This window comes from Oxyura jamaicensis, chromosome 8 (assembly GCF_011077185.1).
Source record: "Oxyura jamaicensis isolate SHBP4307 breed ruddy duck chromosome 8, BPBGC_Ojam_1.0, whole genome shotgun sequence".
NCBI classification, from domain to species: Eukaryota; Metazoa; Chordata; class Aves; order Anseriformes; family Anatidae; genus Oxyura; species Oxyura jamaicensis.
The window spans coordinates 10093842-10102599 of NC_048900.1; the positions used below are offsets into that span (position 1 = coordinate 10093842).

Genomic DNA, 8758 nt, shown 5'->3' on the forward strand with positions numbered 1-8758 from the left:
CCCCCCCTTTAGAGCCGCTGGTTGAGGACCAGGGGGTTCCCCCCCCGAGGGCTCCTCTTCCTCGGGCTCCCCGGGGGAGGAAGGCACCGCCCGGGTCGCCGCAGGTAAGCGGCCGAGCCCCTTTCCCTCCCCGCCCCCCCGCAGGCAGCAGCCCCCCGACGGCTGCCCCGCATCCTCCCGGGGGCGGTGGCTGTACGAGGGGGTGGGATAGGGGGTAACGGGGCTCGGGGTGCCCCGGGGGAGCCTCTGCCGGGGGCTGAGCGCTGCGCGGCGGGGCTGTGTCGGCAGGAGGGCCCCCCCCCCGGCCGGCCCGGCTCCCCACCATGCTGGACGGGCTGAAGATGGAGGAGACTTTGCAGAGCGCCCTGGAGCCCGCCGCCCCCTTCCCCTCGCTGCTGGGTAAGTCGGGGAGCACCCCCTCCCCTTGGCCCCGCCGGGATGGGGGGGGGGGGGTCTCCGCAAGGGGGGCAGCCCCCGCTTCGTTCCGCGCTCGCCCCAAAGCCTTTCCCCGCGGGTTCCCCGAGCCCCCCCCCGACCCCAAGGCTTCCCCCCCGCCTCTCCCGGCCATGAATTCCCCCGATTTCTTCTCCCTTCGTTTTCACGCCGCTCCCCGCCACCGCCACCTCCGCCAGCCGCATCCGTCCCGAGAGGAACGAAATCGGGGCCCGTGTGCCCCCCCCACGGCTCCCCCCGAGCACGGGGATCCCCCGGGACCGGGAGCAGCTCCCCGTACCCCCCCTCACCCACAGGGACCTTCCCGACCCCCCTGCCCTGCCTTCCCCCGATGCCCATCCCCGGGGGTGGCGGCAGCAGGGGCTTTCCCCAGCCTTCTCCCCCCCTCCCCCCCGGACCAACGCTGCCCCCCCACCGGCTCCTTCCCCGCAGGCAGGGCCGTGCCCCCCCGCTCGGTGTGCGAGGGGTGCCAGCGGGTCATTTCGGACCGGTTCCTGCTGCGCCTCAACGACAGCCTGTGGCACGAGCAGTGCGTGCAGTGCACGTCGTGCAAGGAGCCCCTGCACACAACCTGCTTCTATCGCGACAAGAAGCTCTACTGCAAGCTGGACTACGAGAAGTGAGTGCTCCCCCCCTCCCCCCCCCCCGCTCCCCAGCACCCCAAATTTTGGTCCTTATCCTTGGAGTGCGGGGTGCTCGGGAACCCCCTTGGCTGCTCCCAGCCCTGGTCCCTCCGTCCCCGTGGTGTCGGCATCGCTGGTTTTGCTTCTTTTTCGCAGCTCCCCCCCCCCCCCCCCCCCCGTTCTCCCAGTTTTTAGAGGTGTTTCGTTGCCTTTGGGAATTTAGGAGCTTTTTGTCGGGAGACCAGGAATTCGCAGGCAAAGGGAAAAGCATTTTCCAACGTCCCCCGGCTTTATTGTCCTACCGAGCATCTGCCGGGGGAATGCCGTGTCCTGCCCGAGCCCCGTCCCACACGCAGCTATTGCCCTAATCCCCCCCAGCAGGGCGATGCTATCGCTCCCACCGCCCGCGTGGGGAAACTGAGGCACGGGGCGGGGGGGGGACCCCGCTGGGGCTGGAGCTCTCCCTGTGTCCGGGGCTGCGGTGGAGCAGGGAATCGGGTGGAGGTGTCCTTCAGAAAGCGTGGAGCTGCGTGCGTGTCTGCGGGAGGGAGATGATCGGAATTTGAGGGAAAAAAGAAATATTTTAAAATTTTTATTTTAAAGAAAAACCTCCCCATTGGGGACGGGGAGAAGGCTGCTGAGCCTTCCCGCTCCTGCAGCTGATTTTTTTCTTTTGCGTCCCGTTCTTGCTGGCTGAGCTTTTCCCTGCTCCCCCATGGGGAGCTGCTGGGGGCCCCATCAGAGCCCCCACTTCCTCACCGTGGGGCTGGGGGCTCCTTTCCCTGCAAAACTCACGCCTGGGCCTGTGCGCAGCTGGGAGAGGCCGCGGTGTCCTCCACGTCCCCCTGCGTCCCCTTGGCACTCCGCGCTGGAGCCGTAGTGTTCGTGGTGCCTCCGGGCCGGCTGTTTCTTGGAGAGGGCGAATATCGGGGCTGGGTCCCTCGGGATGGCGATGGCACGGTGATTTCAGCGCCGGGGTTTTGCTCCCAGGGGGGCTTTTGGTGGAGGAAGCCCCCAGCGGCCGCGTCCTCGCCTCCAGCCCTCGGTGTGCCGGCGAGAGCACTGGGGCCAGCCCCGCTCGGCGCCTTCTTCGAGTTCCCTTTAAGTCCCGTATTGTGGGTCTGAGTTTAATCACTATGGATACAAGGAAAATTGAAAGCAGAATTTGTGCGTGCGACCTTGTTTTCAAATGTTTACAAAAGAGCGGAAGAATTAGCTGCTGCTGGAGTGGAAGGGAGAGATCCACGGCGCAGGATGGCTTTATTTATTTTTTCGGCAAAAATTTGCCGAGTTTGGGTGCGCAGCTTGTCAGTCCGTAGAAATTCAGCTACCGGTTCTCATAGGTTTCCAGTACAATTTCGTGTGCTTTTTCTGCTTTACCAGTAACCCTGTTTGGAGCACGCGGAGCTGTTCCCATTAAGGGGAAAGGGAGAAAATATTGCTGCAAAAACGCCTTTCCAGCTCGCGGCACGCGCGGGTTTTGCTGCCTGCGTGTCTGAATGCTGGGAGCTCCGACACGAAATATTCCTCCCGTGTCTCTCGGCCACAAAATAAATTCTTTCCTGTTGTGTGCCTTGCCTGACAGAGCACCCGGTGCCATCGGGATGGACGGGAATGATTGCAAAAAGGAAAAAAATAAGTCATAAATATTTGCGAGCTCGGGCGGCGCACGGCTTGGTCTGGGTGTTCCCGGGTTTGGTAACTTCTGCCTGGGCTCGGCGGCAGCGCCTTCCCCCGCGGGGTGAGGGTCTCAGCCCTGAAGGTGAGGTGACCATGGCAGTATCGTCACCACCTTCCCTGGGGTTGGGGACATCAAGGACGTGGAGCAGAGCCCCGTGGAGCACTGTTCCCTTCGGGCTTTATTGAGATTTACAGTGACTGTAATTAATAATAATTTTTAAAAAGGAAAAAACATGTATGTATTTTTGTCCAAACTGCCCCTTCTCTCCCGGCTGGGCTCTCCCAGGTCCCGTAGCACCGTGCCCGTGCTCTGGTGCTGATGGAGAGGACGAGGTTTTGGAAGCCCCTGGGGATTGCTGCCGGTGCCCGTGCATCGTGGCAGCGATCGATGCTCCGCGCGCCGAGTGTCCCGCGGGCTGGAAACTCATGTGAAACCACGGCGGTGGGTGCCGAGGATCCTTCCGAGTGACGCGAAGTGGTTTGTTTTATTTTTAATTAAAAGAAGGGGTTGCTCGTCCGGATGGCGGCTGCTGGGGGGTTTTACCGAGGAGGAATTGGTGCGGTGTTTTCTGACGCCTGTCCTCGCTCGCCGCCTGAGCTCCGGTCGTAAGGAGGCTGCGGAGGGTTAACGACAGCGCAAGAGGCGGCCGAGTGGTGCCTTCGGTTATAAATACACCCGTGGAAAGTGTTACAGGGCGGCTTGAAGCAAGAGGCTGACTTGCTGGGCCGTAGAAATTGATGAATCATTTATTAAAACAGATGTTTTGCATTTCTTTATCTTTCGTGAAGAGGTCGGGGACCTGCGGAGGGATGGATTAAAGAGCGGGGATGCTGGGCCAGGGCTCGGCAGCGCCTTGGGGCATCTCCCGAGGAGCTGGGGTGGCCATGGGGGAAGGTGGAGGCCGGTGGCCAGTGTCCCCAGTGCCCCCCAGGCTGGGCAGAGCCATGTGGGGGGGGTTCCTCGACCTGCACCCCCGGGACAGCGGGGATTTGGGGCAGAGGGCATTTGTTACGGAACATCCCAAACCCCGGCGCTTGTCCAAACCTGGATGGGTGATGAGGTCCAGGCTTCGCTTTGGCTGACCCCAGGGTGTCGGAGTGACCTGGGGGTGGGAGGGAGGTTTTGGGGGGGGCAGCGTGCAGCCTGGCCACAAGCAAAGAGGAGAGGCTGTGGGGCTGGGAGGAGAGGGGCTTCCCAAACCCATTCCCCGCTCGGCAGATTTACAATGGCCCAGCAGAGCCGTGGGGAGGACCCAGCACCATGGGGCGATGCCGGAGGTAAGGGTGGGCGCTGGCAAACCCCCCAGGGGGCTGCGAGCAGCGGTGGCCGTGACGGGGGGGCGCAGCTGGGGAGCGCGGCGCCGGCGTGCCTGCTTGGCACATCCCCAGCCGCGGCGGGCGGGAGCAGATGGCCAGCACGCCTCGGAGCAGGCTGGCATGCGGGCGCCCGCAGCGGCCCCGCGTCGCCACCGCCGCCGTGCCGGGGCTCCCCGGCCTGGGGAGGCAGTTGTGTGATGCCGGGGGAGGCAGTTGTGTGACACCGGGGCTGTCGGCGAGCCGCTTGACAGCTCCGTGCGCCGCTGCCAGCTCCCGCGCCGCCGCCGTGAAGTTTGGGGGTGAAGGTCTGAAATCCACCCGAGCCATCATGCGGGTGTAAAGCAAGCTTCTTCCACGTGCACGAAGGGAGGCGCACTCAAATAAGTCTTTTAAAGATGGGTTTGAAAAATCACGCCTGGTATTTTTGTCTGGGAAGGGGCCGTGGGGCTGGGGTGCTGCAGCCGGGTGCGCACAAGGGTGCCAGTGTTGGACGCTTAGGGCAAGCTGGTCCTGCTGCCTCGACGCTTCCTGGGGTCTGGAGGGTCCCTGCTGGCTGTCAACAGCCCTTTGCCTTCCCACAGCTGGGTGAAATGTGAATTTCATGCCTCTGGTGGCAGAGAAGAGGGCTCTGGAGACGATGGTGCAAAAGTGGGTTTCCCCCAGGCTGGTCCCTCCCTTCCCGTCTGCGCTCTTCTGACCCTTCTCATCCTTCCTCCCTGCTCTCCGGCCATTTTTCCAGTAGCAAACCCCCTTCAGCCCCATCCCCATAAGGGGAACAGCTTTGGTGCCTGTAATTAGATTCGTGCCTTACAATTAACATTTCACCTAACGGCCTGTGAGGGAGCGGCAGCCTTGTGTGTGATGGAGCCGAGGCTTCTCGTGGCCGAGCCCGGCAGCGCACGGCCTTGGCATCTCCCTGGGGTGGCCAGAACCGGTGGAATTTTTTCCAATTTTCATGATTTTTGGCTTTGGATTCAGCACTTCCCCACTTGTGGTAAATGCTGGGGGGAAGTGTTTGAGACACCCCCAGTCCAGAGGATGCCCGAGGAAGAGGAGGTGGAAAAGGGAGAGGAGCACGGGATTTTTTTCCTTGAGGTGCTCGATGAGATCCGCTTTGTCTTGGGCTCGTGCCCTCTGCAGACACAGCCACGGGGTGCAGGCACCAGCACGGGGACGGAGGGCTCTGCCTGCGGCTTAAGAGAACAGCACCTCCGTAACAGGCGTGACCAACTGCTTTACAGCAGGGAGAAAATAGTTGTATTTCCGCAGGGAGGAACACTGCAGCTGGCCCCACATCCGTATGTATTTTTTGTGAATGTGTTTTCATGAGAAATCTGATTTCTCTGTGTATCTGCAACTGATTTTAGAAGCGCTCCCTGAAATCACAAGCGTCACACAGACGTGTGAAGGTCGATACCCACACTGCAAGCCCAGCTTTATTTATTGGTATTTCTAAACTGGAAGCAAACTGCCAGGTCCTGCCTGGACAGAGCCAAACCAGGGCTTCCCAGGCACCTTCTCCTGGAATTTCATTATTATTATTTATTTATTATTATTATTATTATTGCTTGGTTCTTATGAACAAAATTCCGATTTCTCTGGTTTGCCAGGGGTCTTTTAGCTGCCCCACCTTTCATAGGCTGTTAACTTGAAAATGTTTTTTTCCTCCCCCAAAGGCCTGATTTTTCAGGAGGGGTGCTTGCCTCTCTCCATAGCGGGTGAAGTCGTGTCACGTTCGATGCAAGCCGTCCGCTTCTTGGGCACGCCGTGTGCGTGCACCTGCCTCCTCTCGTGGAGGCTCAGCCTTTCCTACCCCTCCAGGCATGATTCTGCTGCTGGGCTCAGCTACAATGGGCCATGGTAGTAGGAAGGAAAATGCTGACCCTCAGCTTCTTTGCCCGTGAAACAGAGCTGGAAATACAAATATACCCAACAAGGGTTCAATCACCATCGCAAGTGCTTAGAGTGTCTTGCCCGGGAGCCTGGCTTGGGCATTAATTCTCAGCTTCTCTCCGGATTTTGATATTTTTTTATGTCGTGTCTGCCTTTGTGCTTTCCACCTTTGACCAGAGGGGTTGTGCTGCAGGGGTGATGGCTTCTCCTGGGCTCTGTGGGCAGGGTTGAGGCGAGGAGACCGTGGGGACAGCCCGGGCACAGCCTCATGCTGATGCTTAGGGCAGGGCAGAGCAGGCTGGTGGAGGCGTCCTTGGCTGGCCGTGGTGCTCTGCAAGCCCATCCCGGCGCTGATCCTGCCCCGCTGGCTGCGCACCGTCTCCTGCCGCTCCCTTCCCCTCTCCTTCCTTCGTGGGCTCCTTTTGCCGAGCGCAGCTCCTGGGGAGATCTTTCTGTCCTTGACAGCGGAACAAATCCCTTTTCACGCGACCATCGCTCCTCTGCCCATTGTCCTCCTCCCTGGCCTCCGCCTCCGCCGCCACCGTGCAAAATCCCTGCCCGGTGCTCCTGGGGAACGACCGCCGCCACCTCCCGGCCCCAAAAACCCCTCCGGGCAAGGCTGCCTCGCGGAGGAGACCTTTATTGGGTTGTCACTCAGCTCCTCGGGGCTTACAGCCTCTCCTCAGGCTGGTGCTGCGGAGATCCCCGGGTAAACCCAGAGCCTGTGCACGCTGAGGGCTCCTGGTCCCTGCCCCGGTCTGGGGACACCCCGCTCTGTGCTGATTTCTCGCTGCAGAGCATCGCCCGAGGCAGCTGAGCAGCAAGAGGAAGGCTGGAGCTTTGTCTGCGTTATTGAAAGCTCGGGGAAGCGTCTGGTGTGAAGAGTTTGGAACGGGGAGAGAAGGGACCCGAAGGCAGCTCTCAGACGCGGCGGGTTTTTATTAGAAAGAAGCGAGGTTGTTATTTCTTCCCCTAACCCCGCCACCCAGAAAGCACAGGGACGCTCTGATTGTCAGCATTTCTTAGTGCTTGCTGGCTCTGCTCAGTGTGTGTGCTCCTGCAGAGCAGTGCCTTGGGTGTGCAGAACACCAATAACCTCCGCAGTGACGTGTCCAAGCAGAATGGGGGAAAAACACATGGAAAAGGGACTGCGTTCACAGCCCCCTCTGCAGTGATGAACTTTTGGCCCCTTTGGACAACCAAACTCAGGGACACTGATGGTAGCGTTGGGCTGGATGAACTCAAGGTTTGTCAAGACACAACCCCAAAACTCTTGCCCGGTGATTTCGGAGTTGAGCCCCTTTTTCCCCTGAAACACAGCTGTGAACATGACTGTCCCCGTGGCTGGGGCACCCGTGGCCTCCGGTGGGGTGGGATGGCTCGGGCTCATGCGCCTCCAGTTTTGCTCGTGGCCAGCTGGGTTGGCCATGAAGTGCAGTACTGAATTATGTATAGCTCAGCATCTCCGCTGCCGGGCAGAGCGCCGGAGTGGTATCGAGCAGCATCCTTTAAACAGCGATGTTAGGAAAGCTATTAAGTGTTGTTTGAGTCTTCTTGATGCCCGCTCGGGTGGATGTTGCTCCTTCCTTCTGCATCCGTAATTACAACGGGCTGGCCCTCGACGGACCGGCTTAAAAGTTTAATGAGGCTTAAAGTCTTGGAGCTTGGGCTCCGGAGTCGGAGCTCACTTCAGCTCTGCCCCGAGGAAGGTTAACCAGGATGTTAACCAGAAGGGAGGAGAGGCTTCCTGCACGCGTCGCCTTCAGGAAATAAAAACCCACGCTGGTGGGAGGTTGGGCTCTGGGGATGGGTTCGGAGAGGAGGTCCGAGATGGGAAAAGTGGGTTAGCCATGGCTGGAGTGAGGGTGGTGGAAGCGTGATGCTGCGATGCTGGGGAGCAGGTGGGGATGCAGCTAGCTTCGTGGGACCGTTTTGTGATGGCTACAAAAAGACGGGTGGCCTCCACCCTCACCTGGGCACAGGGACTCGATGTGCCCCCAGCACATCACGCCACGAGCCTGGCTGCTGAACCGGAGAGCCCAAACCCTCCCTGCTCTGCTGGGATGGCCCAGCCCCTTCCTCTGGAGGAAGCGCGACTTCTCTGCCAGCAATGCCTTTTCATGTTACTTCCAACTGCGGAACAAAAATCCCAGGAACTCCCTGAATCTTTGGCTTTCACACTCAACGTCCCCCCGCCCAAGCTGATTTATTTTTGCCTCTTTCAGGCGTTCCTGACTCCAAACACCAACCCTGTTCCTTCCTTCCCCATCCCAGCGCCCGCAGAGCATCAGTCCCAGCCCGGGCTTGGGGGGAGCGAGCCCCTCACATCGCCTCCAGCTCCATCCATGGGGGAAAGGATTCGATTTGGGCTCATTGTGGGTGAAAGGTGCTAACAAAATGAGAACCAAGCCCACGCCTTCCCCTCCGGTCACCTTGGCGCTGGAAAAGCGCAGCAGAAGTCAGCCCCCGGCACATCCCGCCCAGAGCTGCGTGGTTTTTTCTTTTCCACGTGGATTAGTGGTTCAGGAGCGGGGATTTTCAAACTGACAAGCCCTTGGCAGAGAAATAATTATAGGATTTTTGTGCTTTGCGTTTCCTAAGTCGTTCTAAATGGCTTTATCCCTCGGGGCGCTTTTTATATTTTATTTTTTAATGTGCCCACAAAAGCGTGTGGGGGGGGGGGAAATGTGCGTTTCTTCAACATCCTTGAAAATATGTGAGATGTTTGGGGAGATCGCTCGAGTTGCAGCTCTAAGGTTTTTTTTTTTTTTTTTTTTTTTTTTTTTTTTTTT

The 8758-nt window shown here is 59.5% G+C and overlaps 1 protein-coding gene across 4 annotated transcripts; it reads left to right on the top strand.

The window, feature by feature from the left end:
• Positions 1–299: 299 nt before the first annotated feature.
• LOC118170898 (LIM homeobox transcription factor 1-alpha-like) lies at positions 300–8531 on the top strand. Of its 4 annotated transcripts, none has more exons than XM_035333499.1 (3): positions 300–399; positions 886–1072; positions 8250–8531. In XM_035333499.1, the coding sequence occupies exons 1-3, from the start codon at positions 324–326 to the stop codon at positions 8347–8349; spliced, it is 363 nt and encodes a 120-aa protein (XP_035189390.1). In that variant the 5' UTR covers positions 300–323; the 3' UTR covers positions 8350–8531. The 4 variants fall into 4 exon arrangements, with proteins under 4 accessions (XP_035189390.1, XP_035189392.1, XP_035189391.1 ...); XM_035333501.1 differs by lacking the exon at positions 8250–8531 and adding an exon at positions 5441–5528; XM_035333500.1 differs by lacking the exon at positions 8250–8531 and adding an exon at positions 2662–2797.
• The last annotated feature ends 227 nt before the right edge of the window (positions 8532–8758 follow it).

Excerpts from the sequence above, each read along its gene's own strand:
- LOC118170898 (XM_035333498.1), top strand. The coding sequence starts at position 324 with ATGCTGGACGGGCTGAAGATGGAGGAGACTTTGCAGAGCGCCCTGGAG. Across the intron at positions 400-885 it reads CCCCTTCCCCTCGCTGCTGG|GCAGGGCCGTGCCCCCCCGC; the intron begins GTAAGTCGGGGA and ends CCTTCCCCGCAG. Across the intron at positions 1,073-2,066 it reads TGCAAGCTGGACTACGAGAA|GGGGGCTTTTGGTGGAGGAA; the intron begins GTGAGTGCTCCC and ends TTTTGCTCCCAG.